Genomic DNA, 24,526 nt, shown 5'->3' with positions numbered 1-24,526 from the left:
CTGGGTGGAGAGAACTCTGCCTTGTGTGGCAGCAAGGCAGGCTTGTCTCTGTGGGATAGTGTGTTTATGTATACGGAGAGATGTATTTCTAAGTGCAGTTTTGTTTTGTTTGTGTGGGCCTGCATTGCATATGTGTGTGTGTGTGTGTGTGTGTGTGTGTGTGTGTGTCTGTGAGCTTGTGTGTCCATCACACCCAGGCTATGTGCAGGTAAATGTCATCCAACAGGTCCCTCAGGTCTGTCTATTAGTGTCAATGTCATTTCCACCCGTATCTCCAGATATCTGTCACTCGGCTCAGGTTCAGTCACACTATCAGATTCACACATCAGCCATTCCTATACTGTCATAGAATGTTATTCATCAAAGGTAGTTTTCTTCAGATGACCTCTTTTCCCTGTTTCAGAAACCGGATAGTCTCACTTCCATAATGAAATCATAAAATAATGATGGCGTGATCCCTGTAACATTTTCTCCTAGTACAGCCTGTCCTTGGCCAGGCCAGTGTGCTGAGGCAGAGTGTGTGTGTGTGTGTGTGTGTGTTCCCCTGCAGGCCTCCCTGATCCCTTTGCCAAAGTGGTGGTGGATGGCTCAGGACAATGTCACTCCACAGACACCGTGAAGAACACCCTCGACCCCAAGTGGAACCAGCACTACGACCTGTGAGTCCTCATCACTCAACCAACATAATGGATAGTGCAGAGCTTGCGCTTGACATACCATCCATATAGAAGCAGCTGTGACTAGATGTGAAACCGTGTATCTAACAGAAACCTTACCTTAACCTGCTGATTTAGTAATGAACCAGCATTCAGCTGAACTGCGGCCCCTCTCTATAACTATCACCAGTGCCCTCTATGCTATATCTACACCAGTGGAGGCTGCTGAGGGGAGGACAACGCATAATAATGGCTGGAACAGCGCGACTGGAATGGCTTCAAACACATGGAAGCCATGCGTTTGATGTATTTGATACCATTCCGCTCCAGCCATTACCATGAGCCCGTCCTCCCCAATTAAGGTGCCACCAACCTCCTGTGATCTACGCATTCCCTCACCCAACTCCAATGTGCCAAGTGGACATCAGGGATGTGTCAGACATTGATTCTCCAGGATCTGAATGCCTTACAGTAAGCTGTGTTTATGTCTGTCCTCTCACTTATCTGTAGGCCAGCAATGACAACTCCACTGGGGTAGTTAACGTGAAAAAGAAAAACATTTAAATAGAACCGTGGGGAGGGAAACTAATCTCAGAAGCCTTTTACCTTTTGGACAGAAATATGTGCATGTCTTGTTGCACCCATGTTGCTTTTCCCAAAGACTGCTTGTCTTGTGAAAACAACCTGGGAAAAGAGTGGGGGAGTGAAAGTTTCCAGTATTTGCCCAGTGTTTATCCAGCCGTCACGCGTAGCTAACAGAAAGAGGAAGCACATGTCTCCGTTTGTTTGGTTACTCAGGATACCAGACCCTCTTCCAACATGGCTGTTTAATTAGCTGTTCATGTCCTGTTTGACAGGAGGGAAACACAGCCCTCAGTCAGTCAGTCAGTCTGTCCCACTGTGGAGGAGAGAGAGTGCAGGACATGGTGATGGATGGGAGGACATCAACCTGTGTGCTCCCAAGACGAAGCCAAACGCACGCGCACACACCTCTCCAGTTTAGTTTTTTTCACCTGGAACCTGCCTGTGTTTCTTCCTGTTAATGACTATGTTAAACCTTTAGGTGCCCTCCCTCTGTGTGTCAGGGTTAAGGATTACTACTCCATGCTAAGGCACATGGACTCTCCTCAGTGTGTGGAGTCTAATTGACTGAGGGTAGCTGAGCACACTCACACATATTCAAATGGTGTCTGAAACACCTGGTGCTCACGCTCAGCAGAGCCAGAAAAGCCTTTGCTTAGTTGGCACTGAAGCTTTTTTCCATTGGTTGTATGTGCACAGCATGAGGAAGTGTATGTGCTCATGGCAACATTGACACGTCAGGGCCTCCTCAGTGGTGCTGTCAGTGGTCAGACCAACAGACTGGCCCGTGACCGCTGACCCCAGCCAGAATTGTTGCGGAAGTGGCCTGTATGCCAAGGATAGCAGACTGTGTCTCGCTGGCAAACTGCCTCTCCTCGACTCCTATCCAGCCCAGTTAAAGTATGTGGAGCAGACAGACTGGACTGTAATACGGCTCTGTAGCCCTATTAGGGACAAACCAGGGGACAAACCTTGGTTTGTTGTTCAGTTTCTTGTTCAGCACGCTTCAAACTACATTTATACTAAGAAGTATAATATGTTAATGAATATGTCAAATAACATTTGATTTGTCACATGCTTCGAAAACAACAGGTGTAGACTAACAGTGAAATGCTTACTTACGGGCCCTTCCCAACAACACAGAGAGAAAGAAAATATAGAAATAATAGACACGTAATAATAAATACACAATGCGTAACGATAACTTGGCTATATACATTGGGTACCAGTACCAAGTCGTTGTGCAGGGGTACGAAGTATTTGAGCTAGATATGTACATAGGTATAAAGTGACTAGGCAACAGGATAGATAATATACAGTAACAGCAGCGTAAGTAATGAGTCAAACGAGTTAGTGCAAAAAGGCTCAATGCAGGTAGTCCAGGTTGGTTAACTATTTGTCTTGGGGGTAGAAGCTGTTCAGGGTCATGTTGGTTCCAGACTTTGTTCATCGGTACTGCTTGCCGTGCAGTAGCAGAGAGTCTATGACCTGGGCGACTGGAGTCTTCGACAGTTTTGAAGGCCTTCCCATGACTGGCAACTGCTTGGCATCCGACTGCAATGTGCTACAGGGGGTAGTGTGAACGGCCCAGTACATCACTGGGGCCGAGTTCTCTGGCGTCCAGGTCCTGGATGGCGCCTTGCAGTCAGATGCCAAGCGGTGGTGCAGCTGTATAACCTTTTGAGGATCTGAGGGCCCACGCCAAATCTTTTCAGCCTCCTGAGTGGGAAGAGGTGTTGTCATGCCTTCACGACTGTGTTGGTGTGTGTGGACCATGATAATTCCACCACTCCACTACAGCCCTGTGGATGTGGATGGGGGCATGTTTAGCCCTCCGTTTCCTGTATTCGGCCCTCCGTTTCCTGTTTTCTGGCACCATACTTCCAAATCTCGGACCTTCTCTCTATAGGCTGTCTCATCGTCATCGCTGATCAGGCCAACCACCGTCGTGTCGTCAGCAAACTTAATGATGGTGTTGGAGTTGCGCGCGGCCATGCCATGCAGTAGCGGGCGAACAGGGAGTACAGGAGGGGACTAAGCACGCACCCCTGAGGGGCCCCCGTGTTGAAGGTTAGCATGGCGGATGTGTTGTTGCCTACCCCCACCACATGGGGGTGGCCCGTCAGGAAGTCCAGGATCTAGTTGCAAAGGGAGGTGTTCAGTCCCAGAGTCCTCTTACATCTAGACGTTCCGCTAGCGGAACACCTGCTCCAATATCCAATGATAGGCGTGGCGCGAATTACAAATTCCTCAAAAATTCCAAAACTTCAATTTTTCAAACATGACTATTTCACAGCATTTTAAAGACAAGACTCTCCTTTATCTAACCACACTGTCCGATTTCAAAAAGGCTTTACAGCGAAAGCAAAACATTAGATTATGTCAGCAGAGTACCAAGCCTGAAATAATCAGACACCCATTTTTCAAGCTAGCATATAATGTCACAAAAACCCAGAAGACAGCTAAATGCAGCACTAACCTTTGATGATCTTCATCAGATGACACACCTAGGACATTATGTTATACAATACATGCATGTTTTGTTCAATCAAGTTCATATTTATATCAAAAAACAGCTTTTTACATTAGCATGTGACGTTCAGAACTAGCATACCCCCCGCAAACTTCCGGGGAATTTGCTAACAATTTACTAAATTACTCACGATAAACGTTCACAAAAAGCATAACAATTATTTTAAGAATTATAGATACAGAACTCCTCTATGCACTCGATATGTCCGATTTTAAAATAGCTTTTTGGTGAAAGCACATTTTGCAATATTCTAAGTACATAGCCCAGCCATCACGGGCTAGCTATTTAGACACCCGGCAAGTTTAGCCTTCACCAAAATCAGATTTACTATTATAAAAGTTTGATTACCTTTTGTTGTCTTCGTCAGAATGCACTCCCAGGACTGCTACTTCAATAACAAATGTTGGTTTGGTCCAAAATAATCCATCTTTATATCCGAATAGCGGCGTTTTGTTCGTGCGTCCCAGACACTATCCGAAATGGTAAATCAGGGTCGTGCGCATGGCGCAATTCGTGACAAAAAAAATCTAAATATTCCATTACCGTACTTCGAAGCATGTCAACCGCTGTTTAAAATCAATTTTTATGCAATTTATCTCGTAAAAAAGCGATAATATTCCGACCGGGAATCTCCTTTTCGGCAAACAGAGGAAAAATCACAAAGACGGGGGCGGCCAGGGCACACGCCTAAGCCCACAGTCCCTTGATCGGCCACTTGAGAAAGGCGATAATGTGTTTCAGCCTGGGGCTGGGATGACGACATTCTGTTTTTTCCCGGGCTCTGAGTGCCCATGGAAGACGTAGGAAGTGTCACGTTAGAGCAGAGATCCTTTGTAAAAGATAGAGATGGCAAAGAAGTTCAAGAAATGGTCAGACAGGCCACTTCCTGTAAAGGAATCTCTCAGGTTTTGACCTGCCATTTGAGTTCTGTTATACTCACAGACACCATTCAAACAATTTTAGAAACTTTGAAGTGTTTTCTATCCAAAGCCAATAATTATATGCATATTCTAGTTACTGGGCAGGAGTAGTAACCAGATTAAATCGGGTACGTATTTTATCCAGCCGTGAAAATACTGCCCCCTAGCCATAACAGGTTAATGATCAACTTGGAGGGCACTATGGTGTTGAACGCTGAGCTATAGTCAATGAACTGTATGCATGGTTCTGTGTTGCTTGCCTCGAAGCGAGCATAGAAGGCATTTATCTCGTCTGGAAAAGCTCACGTCACTGGGCAGCTCGTGGCTGGGTTTCCCTTTGTACCCCATGATAGTTTGCAAGCCCTGCCGCATCCAACGAGCGTCAGAGCCGTTGTAGTAGGATTCAATCTTAGTCTGTATTGACAAATTTCCTGTTTGATGGCACGTTAGAGGTTGTAGCAGATTTTCTTATAAGCGTCCGGAATACTGTCCTGCTCCCTGAAACTGGCAGCTCTAACCTTAAGCTCAGCGTGGATGTTGCACTTATTAATGATGCCGGTGACTGATGTGGTAACCTCCTCAATTTTATTGGATGAATCGCTTAGCATATTACAGCCTGTGCTAGCAAAACAGTCCTGTAGCTTAGCATCTGCTTCGTCGGATCACTTCCGTATTGTGCACGTCACTGATATATAATGATGAGATGTTAATGAATCTCCTATACCTTCATAGATACAAGTATTGGGATGAAAAGACACATGCACAATGTTGTGTTCCCATAGCCTGGCCCAGGCCCTTGTCCCTCTCTGTCCCATCTCTGCAGCTATGGGGACAGGGGGAACAGGTGGCGGTAGTGTCCCCAGGGCCCAGCTGGTCCTGTTCTGCCTGCTGAGGAAGTGTGACAGCCTGGCCTGCCTAGCACCAACTGCCATGCAATATGCCATATACTGTACCTCAACCAACCAGAGACATAACATAGAGATGGCCTAAGAGGAGAAACTCTTATCTTATTACAAGTAATCATATTATCTGAGAGTTTGATATGTTTGGCATGTGTATAGTGTATGTAAACATACTGTATCTTGTTTTGAAAAGCTTAATCCAATGTCTAGTCTACTGCCCTTATTATTTGATACAATAATCATATCCAGATCTGTGTTGGAGGTAATAATTCCCCCCTACAAATCTGTCCTGCATTCTAATGCTCTCAGATAGCACCCCAGACAGGCATTTGGCTTCCACTCAAAATGTCCAGACATCTTACTCATAGCGCCATTGTTTCACATCCCTTTAGTTTCGGTAAGCAGCATGATAATTATAGTGGGATGCAGTCTGCTAACTGTATGGATGATTAGTTTTACACTGAGGAAGGGAACTGGGCCGAACAGATGTGCCACGTCAGGTTCACGTAGTGTGAGTTTAATACCCAGGCCTCGACTGACACACACTACCTAAGAGTGATAACAGAGGCAGTCAGGGCGTAATGTCATGGTTCAACTGTTCACTCTCTCTGTTACGTTCGTCTGAAGAAGGAGACCAAGGTGCAGCGTGGTAAGCGTACATCTTTCACTTTCTTAGATGAACACCGACAAAACAAATAAAATACAAAGAACGAACGTAAAGTTCTGCAGGCTTCAAAGCAGCTATACAAAAACAAGATCCCACAAAAACCCAGTGGGAAAAGGCTGCCTAAATATGATCCCCAATCAGAGACAACGAATGACAGCTGCCTCTGATTGGGAACCATATCAGGCCAACATAGAAATACAAAACATAGATAATGCCCACCCAAGTCACACCCTGACCTAACAAAATAGAGAATAAAAAGGCTCTCTAAGGTCAGGGCATGACACTCTCCTTCTTTTCCTCACTTATACTATCCCTCTTTCTATCTCTCTTTCAGCCTCTCCTCCTCCCTGTCTCTTTCATTTCTCTCTCTCCCTCTCTGGGTGATTTTGGGTCGAAGGGCTGCCTTTGGATGATTTATGACTCACAGGATCTGTCTGCGTTCGTCCGTCTCGTACCCAGACACTCGGGGTCGGGAGTCGCACATTCACAGACGCCGGGCGGAAAATCCCTCTCAGACACCTCCTGACTGTGTCCTTGTGGGGACACAGCCCGCGGTGACAGGCAGCCCCGAGCGGATGTGTGCCTCCCCAGCGGGGACATCTCGGCAAAGACTGGCCTGTTGGAACAGTGCATTCACACGGGCTTTAGTAACATCTACACTACATTGGAAGTGACTGGTCTCTCTCTTCTCTCCTCAGATATATTGGCAAGTCTGACTCCATCACCATCAGTGTGTGGAACCACAAGAAGATCCATAAGAAGCAGGGGGCTGGCTTCCTGGGCTGTGTACGCCTTCTATCCAACGCCATTAACCGCCTCAAAGACACCGGCTGTAAGGACTACCTGATTGAATTAGTGTGTGTGTGTGTATTTAATGCTGTGAGGTAATGTCTGTGTAGTGACCCATTGTCTGTCCCACAAACGGAGTCACAGGCTAGCGGAGTCACAGGCTAGCGGAGTCACAGGCTAGCGGAGTCACAGGCTAGCGGAGTCACAGGCTAATAATCCCCTTCTCCTGTCACAGTGACACATTGAGCTGTACCCTCACAAGTGCGCACATTCTCTCCCTATTCCTGACAGGGCACAGACCAGGTTGTGAGAGGGGTCACATTCTGCAGTGCCAGAACAGGAAAAGACAATCAGCATCAGCCCACAATCACTGTAAACATGTCATGTCAGAAGCGAATGGCTAAATGAGATTGAGGCTTGGCACTCCAAGCCAACGCAGCAGTGGCAGCCAGGCAGGGACCCAGTGATGGCTTTACCAAAGGGCCTCCCCCTCCCACTGTATGTATACTATGCTGATAGGTCTGCTACGGTCTTGTAGACGGAAAAAGGACAAAATCCCACTGCTTTTCCTAGAAGCCCCTGCCACTTGTTTTCCTGGAAAACCCGAACCCTGTGCCTCAGCTGTGAGTAGTTTGCCTCTGCATGTCCTCTCATTCCCCCCTCCTCACGCCCTCGTCTGTCCCATAGACTGGCAGCATGCGCCACAGTGACTAACCTCCGTTTATCTCGGTCTGCAAATCTAGACAACCGGTCATTTTACTCAGACATGCATAATTGTACAGCTATTTAAATGTAAGCATAGATTTGTTATGTCCCTCGGTTGTGGTCTTATTCAAGTGTATGTTTGTCATTCTTTCGCTTGTGCTTTTTGCAGCTGTTCCACTGTGTCCTGTCCACAGGCGTTTTAGGGGGCTTTGGGTTTGTGTGTGCACACTCATTGCCCCAGTCTTGTAATGGTTTGACCGACCATGTTTTGGTCCCTGTTTAGTCTAGACGCACATCCTGAGCTGTTCTGCATGACACTCAGACAACAGTGAACAGATAGTGGCATTTCTCATGTCTGCAGGCAACGTGGTATTCCTGACATTTCTTTGGTCCTTTTTTTTTGGTTTTGTTTTTCAGCCTGGGCTGAGAACGTAGACAAAGAGTTTCCAGACATTGGCAGGGGTTCATGTCCATGTTCAGTCTGGGTGGAATAGTGCCGGCTTTGTGCAGAGATTTGTCAAATGTTTGACCTCTGTAGTGAACTGCAGGCTGCTCGGTACCGATGCTCAGTGATTGTTTTTACGGCCCATGGCCACTCCACAGACCATCTGTTCCAGTGCATATCCCATACCCAGCCTCCAAGGGAGGGAGGGAGAGAGAGAGGAATTGACAGTGGGTGATGTAAACGATACAGAGCAAAGGGACTTGTCTGCGGGGACAAAAACCCTCCCAACACATGCTAGTTTACATGTCTCTCAGACAGTGATCGATCCCCCTTTCCTCTCTCTCCTCTCTTCTTCCCTCTCCTCCCGCTCTCCTCCTTCCCCTCTCTCCTCCACAGATCAGAGATTGGACATGAACAAGCTGGGCCTCAATGACAGTGACACAGTGAGGGGTCAGATAGTGGGTGAGTACAGCGGTGACCAGCAGGCCACACAGACATTCACCACACACTCACGTACATTCACGTAACACTGTTATGTACCTGAAGTGTTACCACTCCATTATTAGAACCTCAGGCTAACCACAGTTGTTTTATAATGCTGATAAGACCTCACTACACCACCACGCATAGAAAGAGAACCAGAAACCCTCCCAACACCATGTAGGTTCCCTCCAGTAACCTGAGCCTGCAGGGGGACTTATTTTCCCAGTGATTCGTTGGTGTGTAAAGCGTTGAGCGCTGCCCCTGAGTGTGCCATGTCTCTGACTGAGCGTGCCGTGTCTCTGACTGAGCGTGCCGTGTCTCTGACTGAGCGTGCCGTGCCTCTGACTGAGCGTGCCGTGCCTCTGACTGAGCGTGCCGTGCCTCTGACTGAGCGTGCCGTGCCTCTGACTGAGCGTGCCGTGCCTCTGACTGAGCGCGCCGTGCCTCTGACTGAGCGCGCCGTGCCTCTGACACCAGGCTTGATGAGCTCATCCCTCTAACTTCAGACGGCCCGCACTTCCATCTGCACCACAGGGCCTGGAGACAGACAGTCACAGCAGCGCTGCCATGCCACCTCACCTCTGACCCACCAACATGGGCACTGAACAGCCTGGGTGGTGGCAGAGAGGCCAGGGTTAGCTAGCTACAGTAGACATAGAGTCTAGCATTAATACGTGCCTTCCACTCACTTCTTGGGTCCTTTCCAGAACTGGGATTTGGGACTGGTCAGGCCACTGTCAGAGTGCAGACGACTGATACTTCTACTTCCAGACACGATCATCTTGTCACCCACAAGAGGATTTGACCATGTGATCCTCTTAAAAATGGATTCCTCATTTAGCCCTAAATAACATCATTACAGTATTGCATTACAGTAATTCACAGTTTTAAAATAGTTCCGTTTTAGTCTCTGGTATGACAGGACATGAATAGAGTGAGATTCTACCACCCAGTCATTCTCCTATGTGTATCTGAATGTGTCTGTGTGACCAAAGTGAGCCTGCAGTCCAGAGACAGGATAGGCACAGGAGGCCCAGTGGTGGACTGCAGCCGTCTGTTTGACAACGACCTGCCAGACGGGTGAGTAACATACACACCAACACACCACAACTCCATTTAACATTTGTCCGTACTGGACAGTGGACCCACTATCACCACATCATACCCTCACAGCAGGGTCAGTCTGAGCCTATCATAACCACACTGCCCCACAACCAAAAGTGTTCCAGACAGCATGTGGTGTGGTGTCCCAGACTCCAATCTAAGTAGCCAGAGGCTCTGCTGTTCAGACACTTCACCAGCTTAGCACGACTGACCTCAGCACTGAGCCAATGATGTTGGCTGGGGTTAGGGAGTCTAGTCTGGGGTTGGTGTGCGCCAGAGGAATTGGGTGAGCAGATGGGAGACTGCGTCCTATTAGCTAGCAAGAAGCTCTGTGGGGAATATCTGGGTCATGTTTAGTAGGGGGGAAATGTTTTGAAACAGAGTGAAACAGGAGGTACTACCTGAACTTGGTTGCCCTCAATGTCCACTCACTGCTTTGTGTGTTTGTATCTGCTGCATCCAGCTGGGAGGAGCGGAGGACTGCGTCTGGCCGAATCCAGTACTTGAACCACATCACACGCACCACACAGTGGGAAAGGCCTACCAGGTGAGTCAGCCTGGCCTCAAAGTCTTGATGTAACATAGTAAATGTAAATCTGTGACACTCAAATTAGTATGTAATGTTTGGTATGATGACATAAGACACAAGGTTACTGAAGCCAAAACACTAAAGGAGGGAGGGAGGTTGGTTGGGTAGGATGGGTGGTGAGCGTATATAGCGAATGTCTAGCAACCCGAACTTTAGCATTTTTGCTAATTAGTAACTACTTAGCATTTAGCTAATCCTAACCTTAATTCTTAACTCCTAGCCTAGCTAACATTAGCCGCCTAGCTTAATGTTAGCCACAACAAAGTGGAATTCCTAACATATCATACGTATTGAAAATTCTTAACATATTGTACAAATTGCAATTTGTAACATATCATACGAATTGTAATTCGTAACATATACTAAATGGAGGGAGACTGGTTTACATTTACTATGTTATGTCTGTCCCTGAGTCCAGGCTGAGTGAGTACACAGTCTTACCCACTACCCAGCCTCAAACCCATGGCATGAGTCCCCAAGGCCTAGACAACATTGAATTTGTATTAGGAGACACTGCAGACTATTGAACGGGGCCCTAAGTCTCTTATGCTCCAGACGGTATTGTTGCTCCACAGTCTCTCTCTCTCTTTGCTCCCTTATCAGCTCCCTTCCTGTTACTCTGCTCTAGACTGGCCTCAGGCCCATCACTCAGTACTGCTCTGTGTGTGTGTGTCTATGTCTCTGCCTCACTGACCTCATGATGCTTAAGAAAGCAGGAGCAAGCCCATGTCTAGCCCTAGCATCTAAGCGTATTACAAGCACAGCTAGATATGAAATATGAATAGACACGGGCCTGATTTGAACAAACCTACCATGAAGGATATATTATAACCCACCCTCCCTGTCTGACTGGGATCTCTTCCTGTTTCCTGTCTCTCCCAGGCCTGCGTCGGAGTACTCCAGCCCCGGCCGGCCTCTCAGCTGCATCGTGGATGAGAACACGCCCATCCTGAGCACCAACGGGGCCACGCCCACCATTCCGTGTGTCCCGTCCAGCGACCAGCGGGCCCAGGAGAGACGCGTCCGCTCCCAGAGACACAGGAACTACATGAGCAGGACACACCTCCACACACCCCCAGACCTGCCTGAGGGATACGGTTAGTGGAGAGAGGATTCTATCACACAGTATGGACACACCGGACATACACAAACATACACACAATCACACTATAGACGGCCACTTCGGTTCCCACAGCCAGACTAGACTGGAGCATTCAGTATTATGAACATCCTCTAAGACAGACGTGTCTCCTTCTGTTTTAAGACCGGTGTCGTCATTGCAATGCCTCGGTGTTAACTGCCTCCCTCCTCCTCTCTCCGGCCCAACGCTCAGCTGAATCATCCTGCTAATCTGTGTCCCTATTCAGTCCCAACAGCACAGCCACCATGACTCTGCAGCGCAGCATAAGCAGCCTGACAGGCCCCATTTTAAAGAACCAATTGAATCGATCTAGCAGTTAAAGGCTGGCGGCAGCCGCTCTCTCCTCCCCCTCCTCTCTCCTTCCTCACATGCAGCCCGCGGGCGGCCGCTTGATATTCAGACACTGTGTAGTCTTGCTGAGGATTTAGGAGCGCTGGCCAGAGGAGTAAATCACAGCAGCCCAGCCCAGCTCTTCAAGATTAGGAGGGTGCTGTGTCTTTTTGGGCCAGCTCCTCTGAACCGCTGTCAGCAGCCCCAGTGGCGGGCCAAGGTCGGCCAAGAAGTGTCACTCTGTACAGAATGCATTGGGCGCATCGGTGCTCGGCGGGGTGGAAGTTATATACACGCATGTTAGAGAGGCAGGGCGGTGTGACCAAAGGAATGGCAGAACAGGGCTTCCAAGCTCATGGAAATATCTCTGTCAAGCTGTGATGAATGAGCTCACCCACACACAGACAACCATCTTCTCCCCCTGTCAGCCCTGCAACTGGGATCCAAACTGACTCAATCCCTGCTTTTATCTCCGTCTGTGTGATCTCTCTTACGCTTCCACACACGCTCGGATCAAGATACGCACGCACATTGACGCACCATTAACAATCCTCACAGTGGAACAAATGTATAACTAACAGCTCTATTTTCCTTATCATCCACTCACATCTCTCACTCATCTCTCACTCTCACCCTCTTACTCATCTCACACTGATCTCTCATCTCTCACCCTCTTACTCATCTCACACTCATCTTACTCATCTCACACTCATCTTACTCATCTCACACTCATCTTACTCATCTCTCACTCATCTCTCACTCATCCCACTCTCTCACTCATCTCTCACATGTGTGTACTTGTCTGTAACCGTTGCTCTGTACCTCTTATACCTGTATGAGTAGCCATGCTATTGTTCCCCCCTTACAGAGCAGAGGACCACGCAGCAGGGCCAGGTCTACTTCCTCCACACCCAGACAGGAGTCAGCACATGGCACGACCCTCGAGTGCCCAGGTACACCCACCACCACTGTCTGAACACACAGTGCCCAGGTATACCCACCACCACTGTCTGAACACACAGTGCCCAGGTATACCCACCACCACTGTCTGAACACACAGTGCCCAACACCCACCACCACTGTCTGAACACACAGTGCCCAGGTATACCCACCACCACTGTCTGAACACACAGTGCCCAGGTACACCCACCACCACTGTCTGAACACACAGTGCCCAGGTATACCCACCACCACTGTCTGAACACACAGTGCCCAGGTACACCCACCACCACTGTCTGAACACACAGTGCCCAGGTATACCCACCACCACTGTCTGAACACACAGTGCTCAGGTATACCCACCACCACTGTCTGAACACACAGTGCCCAGGTATACCCACCACCACTGTCTGAACACACAGTGCCCAGGTATACCCACCACCACTGTCTGAACACACAGTGCCCAGGTACACTATACCCAGTACACTCATTAAGTATTTCCAACACAAATGATTTGAGGCTGATGACAAAAACAGGATGATCTGGGATGATGTAATGTAGTTTCATGCAGGTTTGGGTGAGGCTGTTGATATAGACCACCTACCCCACCTATGTTTCTGTCATAGGATGGACAATCAGTGGCTAGCTGTCCTCAGGCTTGTCCGGAACCTTCTGTAAATGTGCTGCTGGTTACATGCTGACAAGCTACGATAGAGGGCTGGTGTCACAGTCCTTTGTCGCTCAGTTGGTAGAGCATGGTGCTTGCAATGGCAGGATAGTGGGTTCGATTCCCGGGACCACCCGTATGTGAAATGTATACACCCATGACTTTAAGCCGCTTTGGATAAAAGCGTCCACTAAATGGCATGTAAATGTAAACCACAGGGATCTGAGAGGATTCACAGCAGACACCTCTGGCACGACCTCTGCCTCCATACCCTCAGCTCTCAGCACACAGCCTTCAGCCCTACTCTACATGTGGCTCAGAGACGCCACTCACTCAGGCATGTCTCATGGATCACCACACATCAACACGTCAGTCTACTGGGAATAGAGTCAATAGAAAGAAAGTCAGTGATTGAAAAATACCTAGACGTTGCTGTTCTCTTCCCCCCGTGGAAATACGTGTGATAGATGGCGTTTTTCTTGCACTTGATGCTATCCTGTTGGTCACGCCACACCCTGGTGGTGCAGCAGATGCTGGACTGCCAAGCTCCCAGTGCTGAGAGGCTTGGTCATTTGGCTGTCCGATAAGTCACTACCGCTGAAGTGGGGCTGCTGTCATTTCTTAGTTGCTCTCCACAGACAGCTAAAGGAGTCCAGCTGAAAGGATTGCATGGCAGCAATAAATCATGTAGACGGGAAGAAGAAAAATGGAATAAAAGTCATGTCGTTTTGGGATCTTTTCTCGCGCCTCTTTGTTTCCCAGTTACCGTCAGCCTCGAGGACTGCTTCATACCTTGACTTTGATTGGTCTTACGTCTCATTCTTTGATTCTTTTGATTTTCTGCCCTTCACCTCTGACTGTGTTGGGGATTTGTGCTTCCCAGAGACCTGAGTAATGTAAACTGTGAGGAGCTGGGCCCACTGCCCCCTGGCTGGGAGATCAGGAACACAGCCACTGGCCGGGTCTACTTTGTGGACCACAACAACCGCACCACGCAGTTCACAGACCCGCGCCTCTCCGCCAACCTGCATCTAGTCCTTAAGTGAGTATCGGGTTATACCAGCGCCACAAATAAACCAGAGCCTCATAACAGCCCAGATGAAATGAGAAGTAGTTGAGGGAGAACTGTACTGTATGACTGGCTGGCAGTGTGGCTGTGTAACTGTGGTGTTTTGTTTTGTGTTCCGCAGCCCAAGCCCCAATGGTTCCCGCAGCGGCATCGAAATTCAGAACAGTCCAATCAGGTGAGGCCCTCTATTTCTCCAACACTTGGTTCTGGGGAGACAGAACAGACTGCACACAGACAGACACACACAGATACACACACAGACATATTGACTCCCCCACACAGGATGTTTTACAGGAGAGTCCAGTGCCAAGGTGTGTTAAACACCTGTTGGGGTTCAGCTATCAGAGCAGCCTTTCTCCTGTGCACACACTCTCCCTCACACACTCCCACACACAACCTCACCCATCCAGACACACACACTGCACGCACAAAGCTGCATTCCACCGCCCGGCAGCGGTTTTGATCATGCAGGGGTTTTAGCACACAATCCGTCACAAAGCTTGTTTTGGCTCGACATCAGATAACAATGTGGAAACCAAGACTGATGTGTCTGTGGCTGAGGAGCGTCTTACGTCCAGGAAACAGAGCATAAATTTGATGCCCGAGTCAATGAATGAATTGTGTGTGTGTGTGTGTGTGTGTGTGTGTGTGTGTGTGTGTGTGTGTGTGTGTGTGTGTGTGTGTGTGTGTGTGTGTGTGTGTGTGTGTGTGTGTGTGTGTGTGTGTGTGTGTGTGTGTGTGTGGTGCGTGCGTGCCTGTGTGTGCAGTGTTCGTCAGTGCATGCGCTTCAGAATCTTTCCTCGCAGCTGTTCAAACATGGCCCATGTAACGATAGCTGCAGCATTACCCACAGTGCAGTGTAAAGGTGGAGCAGAGTACGGGCGGCTTCGGTGGGCCTCCTCCGTCTGACCTCATTCCTGCTCCGTGCCGGGAGAGGCGGAATGCACCGATGAAAAGATCTGGTGTTATTTTCCCCTGTTCTGAAAAATCAAAGAACGTGTTTGGGACTTTGATGCTTTTTCTTGTTCTGCGGTCCTCTGAAAATCATATTAAATCCCAGGCTGGCACGCCATGTTTGTAATGCAGGAATCTTGTCTTAAGCACAATAATGTCCAGATGTGTGAAAAGCAGTGCACATTGTTTCTTCTCTTTAAAAAGCACTGGTCCGATTATTATTTCACTTTAAAGTTGGGAGTTAGAGTTTTCTAGGTTATTGATGTCTTTGTTTGAGAGGAATAATTGTATTGAAATGGAAGGTGTTTAAGCTGAGCCAAGAGCGGGTCTGTGGCCATTAGAATGATGTACGATGGGCCCTGGGTCCAACCACATACCTTCCCTGGGTTCTGCTTTAAAGGGAGAGACCCTTGGCTTTGTCTTGGCGAACCCAAGGCTGCATTTACACATGCAGCCCAATTCAGATTTTTTTCCCACTAGTTGGTAGTTTGACTAATCACATCAGATCTTTGACATCAGATCTTTTTCAGAGCTGATCTGATTGGTCAAAAGACCAATGAATGAAAAAAACTGTCAGAATTAGGCTGCCTGTTCGCTGCTCTGGCACCCCAATGGTGGAACAAGCTCCCTCACGACGCCAGGACAGCGGAGTCAATCACCACCTTCTGGAGACACCTGAAACCCCACCTCTTTAAGGAATACCTAGGATAGGATAAAGTAATCCTTCTAACCCCCCCCTTAAAAGATTTAGATTCACTATTGTAAAGTGGTTGTTCCACTGGATATCATAAGGTGAATCCACCAATTTCTAAGTCGCTCTGGATAAGAGCGTCTGCTAAATGACTTAAATGTAAATGTAGGTGTGTGCTAATGTAACACACATTGGTTGGTGGCTCAGAGGTTTGGAGTGTGCAGTCTGCTGGTTAGTAGAGGGCTCATGGGCCTGACCCAGTCTGACTGGATCATCCTATCTGAGAATACCTTCTCTGATTTTGTCCCCTCACGGACCGCTGTGGAGCAGAGAAGCTGGACTCTGGCTGAGACGAGGGGTGAGAGTGACATTCCAACCAGCGACAAAACTCTGGAAAAGATATCAGAAGGCCGGCGTGGTTTTCCATCAAGACATCTGCCTTTTATCAAGGCAAACGATTTCAGAAATGTTCACCCCTCATGCTGTCATCCCACAAAAATGTTTGATATATACGTGTCCTTCAAGCTATAGTTTATTACCCCTTTTATTTGCTAAAGACATTGCCTCAGCGGGCCACAATACGCTTTTGGTTAGACTCACCCTGTGATGTTGCAATCTCCTGACTCTAAGCCTGGTCACTGGACAATAGGTAACAAAATCCTTGTCGGGCCTCAGATCTGCCCTCTGAACTCTGGCATGAACACTCAGAGGATCAGTTCCCAGGAGTCTAGTGTTCTCTAGCTTTACACTGAGTTCACTGTATTACTGTCTGAGCTTCAGCAGGTAACACACCACGCCATCTTACTCTCTTAAAACAAGTTAGAAAAAGAGAGAATGCGCACTAGGCTGTGTGTGTGTGTGTGTGTGTGTGTGTGTGTGTGTGTGTGTGTGTGTGTGTGTGTGTGTGTGTGTGTGTGACGGGCAGGAATATTTGATTTATGAGTGAAACTGAAGGGAGTGCTGCTCTGTGGCTCAGTACCTCTCCTCTCCCTGTCTGAGTGTTCCTCTCTGTTTGGGTGCTGTCCGGAGGCAGCCCTTCCTACCTCCACCCTCCCCCCTCTGAGTCTAGTCTGCAGGAAATAAAGAGATTGAGGAGGAGGACTGGAGTGCCCTATGGGGCCCTGCTGCTCTCTGGGATCGCAGGAAGTGGCCAGTTCAGCTCAGCTAGACGAGACCAAAGACAGTGGGAGCCTAGAGCAGTCACTCCTTAGAATAAGCTGTCACTGTGTATTATGGTGTGTGGATATAAAGATCAGGACGGCTGCTACATGACTGTCCATTACTCCTGCTCAGTGTATGACCCTCCAAACACATCTTTTTCAGAGCTAGGATTGTGTATTTGCCATATTTGATGACATTATACCTAATAAAAGGTTGTGTGGTTTTGTATAGTACAGTGAATGGCAGGTGTTTGGTAGGTGTCCCAGACAGAAATAGATTTGCTGAGTTGTTAGAACTGACTGGATTTCAGTGCTTTTGGCCCATCCAATATTATATGATCCAGTACTTTTTGGGCCTAGGTAAATCCATTTAGCCAGGATGGGTTGTTGCTCCATGATTCTCCTGTCACAGACTCTCTGCTTACCCTCTCTCACACTTCCCCACACACATAAGGCGTCAGCATGCTTCAGTTCGGCCTGGCGGCTTGCCGTAGTCAGCTAGGCGAACCGAACCAGTGTGTTGGGGTACTCCCTTAAAAGACCTTCGCTTGAAAGCAGTAATAGTACTGTTTGTCAATTTTGAGATGCCGTAGCCAGTATACACTTCCTCCAAATAGTTTGAATAAATCTAAGATAACTCAAGAAATCTGTCATTCATTTAGATGTTTTTGCAGAGGAAATCTTAGCGCAATTTTACACCTAACTAAGATGTTTGATGCAGTAATATTTCTAAATGAAAAAATGTGCATGAAAACGAGTCATCTCTGGTTGAATGACAACAAAGACTTTACTGAAGAATCCCTACTGTTGACCAATCACAGACAAAGTGGTGTAGACTTCAGGTACTGACTTCGGCAAGAAAAAATGTCATGTGCCCGAACAACAGAAGAAGAAAACTAACCGAAGTCCAAAACGTCACAAAATGCTGTCATAATATATGCACACGATCTTCTGAACTTTTCCGTCTGGGAAGCATGTCTTTACACACTCTGCCCCTCTCTCTCACTCACACACACAACCCTTTGTGGCCGGCTGTACAGCCTGGTGTTTATGACCCTGCTCGGGGGGTGAGTGTGCCCACTACGCCCCACTAAAGTGCAAAAGGCCAGCATGCAAATAATCCTCCAGCGCTGGCTCCATAAAGGGCCTTTTGATTCTCTCTGTGTCTGTGTGTGTGTGTGTGTGTGTGTGTGTGTGTGTGTGTGTGTGTGTGTGTGTGTGTGTGTGTGTGTGTGTGTCGTCCATGTGTGCGTGTTTCTGTTTCTGAGCAGAAGAGCCTTCCACCACCAGTGCCGTGGTTCAGAAGTTCACTCTCATGCCAGAGATTTGGGCAGGAGTCAAGGACCTCGTTCAGTACCACCACAGATCATACTCATAGCCTGTTTTTTGATTTGGAGGTTAACCGCTCTACAGCACTGATGTGTTATCACAGTTATCACAGTTACAGCCACCCACTGAGGTGGTTGTCTTAGCTGTTAGGGACGCTACACATCTTGGTGGTTCATTTATTGGTTTCCTATAGTCAGCAACACGTATCCTCTTATGAAGGAACTTGCATTGAAATGTCACTCTTGTTAATAAACAGAACCTTCCTGAACAATTTAAGCTGAAGACATGAGGTCTATTGACCCTCATTTAACCCTCACTGTCAGTGCAGAATGAGACCGACACTGAATCTATATGCAGATGTCCTCTTGCTGTAGCCACATTTTGCTCCCCCCCCCACCCTGTAGAACTGTCTATTTTCTCTCTGTCTGTGCCGTGCTGTCGCTCTCTGTGAGACCACCGTGGGTCCAGCGCCAGGTGGGGAGGTGGCATGGCACACACCTGTGAGCTGGCAGAGCCCAGCACGGCAGGGGCCCACAGAGTTGCCCGCGGGGAGCGTACGACAGAGCCGTTTGTATGGAGAGCCTGGCGGGGCGTGGAGGAAGGGTCACTGGCTGCACCTCACCTCCGTCCTGTAAACAGACAGACAATGTGGCACCTACAGACACATCACACCACCCTCTGGCTCTGCCCCCTCGTGTGTGCTTGTTCCGAAATATCACCTCCACCTATGTCTGTGGGCACATGGCAGCTTGTTTGACTTGATGTGCTTCCCAGATGACCTCAGTGTGTTTACCTCTCGTTCTCCAGTCAGCAAAAGGAGGGAGACAGAATTCCTGCCTGGCTTTATTTGGAGGTTTTAGGGTTTCTGGGTTTTATTTTTTTTGTGGTGTTTTATTTTTGTGTACCTGTACGTGTTGTTACGACCCCAAGTCTCAACAATGATCTTTCCCTCTCCATCTCTTCTCTTTCTCTTTTTCTCCATCCCCAGCCGTCAGACCCAGCTGAAGGACCAGGCCCAGCAGGCACTGGTGTCTCCAGGTAATCTGCCAGAGGAGGCCGAGTGCCTCACGGTGCCCAAGTACAAGAGGGACCTGGTGCAGAAGCTGAAGATCCTCCGCCAGGAGCTGTCCCAGCAGCAGCCCCAGGCAGGCCACTGCCGCATAGAGGTGTCCCGCGAGGAGATCTTTGAGGTGAGACCGTCGAATTAGTGTTATTCCCTCAGTTCTTGAACACAACCAGCATTGAGTCTTTAATTAGTATTACTGAAGAGGTTGACTATCCCGATCCTGAAGGAAATCATCAACTCTGGACATTTTCCTCACTCTCATTTACAAGTTTATTATACCAGATAGTTTACCTCACTTTCAAACCTCAGGCAATGGTTTTCCCATCCTCTACTTCCCTCTCCTCTCAAGGTCGTTGCTCGTCATGTTTCTGTCACGGCGTTATCCACCACGCTATTATCTATGATGTGTGAAGAGAGTATGTTCATATCCAAAGCAGACCTCGTATTTGAAATGAGGCTTTTGTGAAGTGCACTCCTCAGTGGGGGAGGTTTTCTAGTTTGGGAGGTGTGGAGCCTCATCAGAGCAACAACACCTGCAACAGACTACATGACCCTCGTAAAATATGTGATGGAATGTGCTGGAACAGCTTTGTCTGTTAATCTGAAGAAAGACATTTTTGTTGGCTGATCTCAACACGAAAGGGAGATGGGGGTGGATTTTAAGGCTAGACGTAACTTCATCGCTTTTCTGGACACGCCGAGCTGTTAGAAATACGACTGTGTGGGCAAGTGTCAGCTGGTGGACTGTCAAGCTGTCTCAGTGTGTACATTCTATTAAAGATAAGAGGCCTTATTTCTCTGGTGTCACCGCTAACACATCCTCAGTGTAACTGGAGGGCACGGTGGACCAGCTCTGGGGGGAAGCGGTGTTATTGTTCCACTCTCCTGTTCTGTCTGTTTACTATTATTCTCCCAATCCACTTTTAATGAGACTGTCCCCGACACTTGGAACGTGCTGGACATTGTGGGCCTGTGTCTGCAGCTCTCGGCATGTGGGGTGAAGGCAGCAACCCAGAGTGGGGTGTAATGATCCCAGACTCTTGAGTACCAGGAGGAAAGTTTGTTACTAAAACACTGCAGTGTAATGTTCTACAGAAGCCCGCTCTGGCGAGGAACATGGGGTGTTTCTCATCATTGTTTCAGGACAGTTCCTTCTTTTCTTCGGTTTGTTTTGTCTTCAGCTTGAAGCAATTTGGAATTGCACAGGTCTTTGGTCATTGGTTTGCAAGTTTAGGACAGGCAGACAGGTCGGGCTTGGCCAGACTCATGCTCTGCATTCCTACCCCGTTTCCCATGAGCCACTGAGACTGGGACAGTGGTGGGGGGGGGGGGACTCACGGGATCTCTTGGTGGAATGTGTCGCGTTGGGGAATGTCCTCTTATCACCGCCACCTCCTGATAATGCCCTTTGATTACTTTGGTAGGGGAGGAGAGGGCGTACATCACTGCTAGGCAGGCAGGGGCCAGCCAAGCTGGTCCTAAATGACAGAGCACAGGAATGTTTATTCTTTGGCTCAGTCCCCAGAGCCAGCATCACTCACACACAGACGTTACAGTGCAGATAGATGCATCCCTCTGGCCACAGACCCTGGACTGTACAGTATTTACCAGATGGTCTCTGATGGAAGTACTCAGTAGGTTTGGGGGTGCAGTCCTCCATCCCAGTCCCGTTCGTTACAAAGGTGCATCTCTGTATGTGTTACAGGAGTCTTACCGCCAGGTGATGAAGATGAGGCCGAAGGACCTGTGGAAGAGACTGATGGTGAAGTTTAAAGGGGAGGAGGGGCTGGACTACGGAGGAGTGGCCAGGTAGGAATCCACAGCAAAGCATGAGGAAAAAACTAAGTTATGCTCAATATGCATCATCATGGAACAAAGAAGATTTCTATTGTGTGTTAGAGAAGTAAATGTACCAGGTCTGGAACCAACAGGACCCTGAACAGCTTCTACCCCAAGACATTAGTCTACTAGCTAGTTAACCAAATAGCTACCCGGACTGTCTGCATTGACCCTCTTAGCACCAACTCTTTTGACTCAAGTATATAGCCAAGTTATCTCATTGTGTATTTATTCCTCGTGTTATTATTTGTTCTATATTTTTCTCTCTGCGTTGTTGGGAAGGGCCCATCAGTAAGCATTTCACTGTTAGTCTACACCTGTTGTTTACGAAGTATGTGACAAATAACATTTGATTTGATTTTGATTTCAATGCCACCATCTGCTGAAACAAGGTTGGCCCCCAAGGGGTAATATTGATTTAAAGCACCCAATCTGAGAATTATACTTCTGCTTTTTAAATTGCCATGGAGTATTCACTTTCTGAAATTGATGTTCCCTGCCTTGAAAAAATATTATATGGATCAAAAGATTTCACAATGGATGTTCTCATCGTCTGTCTCTCTTTATCTGTCCCTCTCTGTGTCTCCTGGGTGTGCAGGGAGTGGCTGTATCTGCTGTCCCATGAGATGCTGAATCCGTACTACGGGCTGTTCCAGTACTCCCGCGATGACATCTACACCCTGCAGATTAACCCCGACTCGGCCGTCAACCCGGTGAGTCAGGGCCAGACGCCGCCACCAGCCCGCCCCGCTGTGATGTGAAAGACCAGGTCACACGGACCGCTCATCTGCTCTAGTCTTGCACAATCTCTCTGTCTCTGTCTCTCCTCTGCCTGTTTATTTGTTTGGCCTTCCATTTCCCTATCAGCTGTTCTCATGCTAGATGCTAGATCTCCTGGAGACTGGTGATGAATTAGGCAACTATTTAATTGCTGTGTTGAGACTCTTTACTGCCTCTATAGCATTTGGTTGTTAAATCCATCATAAGGGAAATAGTTTACTACTGCAAATAGTTTGGATGCTGCAGCTCACCTTTTGAGTCCTAACCTTTGTTAGGATTACACACTGCAATAAATTCCCAGCTGTAAGAATAGCAGGTATTTATTATTTACCAAGGGCCCAATCCTATTTTAAGACATGCGTGAGGAAATCTGAATTATAGCGCAAATCTCCCATCGACATAAATGCATGACTTAAGAAAACGTTTGAGTTGCATGCATGCATCTTAAGTTAGGATTCTGCCTTGAGTTGCTCAATCTTGGTAATTCTCTGAAGACTGGGAGATGCCATGTTAAATGGATGTACTATGAAGTGTTTAAGAGGACTAAAGGTGTTTCTGTCCCCCTCCCCAGGAGCACCTGTCCTACTTCCACTTTGTGGGTCGTATCATGGGCATGGCGGTGTTCCACGGCCACTACATAGACGGGGGCTTCACCCTGCCCTTCTACAAACAGCTGCTGGGGAAACCCATCACCCTGGACGACATGGAGTCAGTGGACCCAGACCTCCACAACAGCCTGGTCTGGATCCTGTGAGTAGGAAGGAAATGGGAACAACATCCTCACACAGACCAAGATGCGCACACAGAGATGAACATGGTTTTTAATGACAATACTTTGTAATGGCTCATTTTAATTCAACGGGTAATAATTTGGTGTATGTGATCTATAACGTCTACTGGTGTATGTTTAAAGTCCCTAAAAGAACCACTCATGATCATGTAGCTACACATGATGAGCTCTTCAACTGAACTTTGATCCATACATTCATTAACATTCCCCCTCCCCCAGCACCATCTCTCTCTAACCCCCATGTCCGTCTCTCTCACCTCTCAGGGACAATGACATCACAGGCGTGTTGGACCACACCTTCTGTGTGGAGCACAATGCCTACGGGGAGATCATCCAGCACGAACTCAAACCCAACGGCAAAATCATCCAGGTCACCCAGGACACCAAGAAGGAGTATGTCAGGTGAGTACTCCCCCACCGACCCCTCACCACACAGGAAGAGGGTTGGTCTAGCAGTCGACAGTCAAGCCCAGCAGGGAGGAGGTACTGTTTGGATTTCAGATGAGCTTAGCTGCAAGTGACCAGCCACAGTTAACTGACCTAGGATTAGGGAGTGAAGTACATGTGAAGGCTTTGCTATACCCCTCAAAGAGGCTCAGAATCATGGCTTTGCCTTCACGTTCCAGTATGAATCATCGATCTCTGACTCTCTCTTTCCCTCTCCCTCGTTCCCTACAGGCTGTATGTGAACTGGCGTTTCCTGCGAGGCATCGAGGCTCAGTTCCTGGCCCTACAGAAGGGCTTCAACGAGGTCATCTCCCAGCACCTGCTCAAGGCTTTCGACGAGAAAGAGCTGGAGGTATGAATGAGACACATCCCCCAGACTAGCAGTACTTATCTTCACTGTCCATCCTTTAAAAAGGGACTCCAGTCTCCCAGACATCAGCATTTTCCCCATCCATTTCCTCCCTACAGTTTCCCTTTGACTTTCATTTGACATTCTCTCCCTCTCTCCACCTCAGCTCATAGTGTGTGGCCTGGGTAAGATCGACATCAACGACTGGAAGTCCAACACGCGGCTGAAGCACTGCACCCCCGACACCAACATCGTCAAGTGGTTCTGGAAGGCCGTGGAGTCGTACGATGAGGAGCGCCGGGCCAGGTTGCTGCAGTTTGTCACCGGCTCCTCCAGGGTCCCCCTGCAAGGCTTCAAAGCCCTCCAAGGTACCCTCACAGCACTCACCCTCCTGGGACATGTACAGCAGCTACATAGTTAGGTTCTCAGTGTTTCACTGCGCTTCACTGGGAGAGTTGCTTGCTAGCTAGCCCTTGTCCACCCCCTATAAGCATGTAATATTGATTGTTATGACGGCTTATAACATTTGTTATGACAGCGTAACGAATATTTATGAGAGGGACATGGGTGAGGGTTGTTTGGGTGAGGGTTGTTTGGGTG

The 24,526-nt window shown here is 48.2% G+C and overlaps 1 protein-coding gene across 1 annotated transcript in view; it reads left to right on the top strand.

Moving 5' to 3' along the window:
* Positions 1 to 24,526, top strand: part of LOC106607065 (E3 ubiquitin-protein ligase SMURF2) — a 60,052-nt gene that overhangs the window by 32,283 nt on the left and 3,243 nt on the right. Inside the window, exons 3-18 of the mRNA XM_045720310.1 lie at positions 551 to 659; positions 6,959 to 7,092; positions 8,596 to 8,661; positions 9,678 to 9,762; positions 10,250 to 10,333; positions 11,258 to 11,472; positions 12,715 to 12,799; positions 14,336 to 14,494; positions 14,643 to 14,696; positions 19,644 to 19,845; positions 21,427 to 21,530; positions 22,159 to 22,273; positions 22,912 to 23,090; positions 23,395 to 23,532; positions 23,809 to 23,929; positions 24,093 to 24,294. Coding sequence (XP_045576266.1) covers positions 551 to 659; positions 6,959 to 7,092; positions 8,596 to 8,661; positions 9,678 to 9,762; positions 10,250 to 10,333; positions 11,258 to 11,472; positions 12,715 to 12,799; positions 14,336 to 14,494; positions 14,643 to 14,696; positions 19,644 to 19,845; positions 21,427 to 21,530; positions 22,159 to 22,273; positions 22,912 to 23,090; positions 23,395 to 23,532; positions 23,809 to 23,929; positions 24,093 to 24,294 — 2,052 coding nt within the window. The remainder of the gene's footprint in view (positions 1 to 550; positions 660 to 6,958; positions 7,093 to 8,595; positions 8,662 to 9,677; positions 9,763 to 10,249; positions 10,334 to 11,257; positions 11,473 to 12,714; positions 12,800 to 14,335; positions 14,495 to 14,642; positions 14,697 to 19,643; positions 19,846 to 21,426; positions 21,531 to 22,158; positions 22,274 to 22,911; positions 23,091 to 23,394; positions 23,533 to 23,808; positions 23,930 to 24,092; positions 24,295 to 24,526) is intronic.

The sequence above is a fragment of the Salmo salar genome, chromosome ssa06 (assembly GCF_905237065.1).
Source record: "Salmo salar chromosome ssa06, Ssal_v3.1, whole genome shotgun sequence".
NCBI lineage: Eukaryota > Metazoa > Chordata > Actinopteri > Salmoniformes > Salmonidae > Salmo > Salmo salar.
This window is presented reverse-complemented; position numbering and strand designations above follow the sequence as displayed.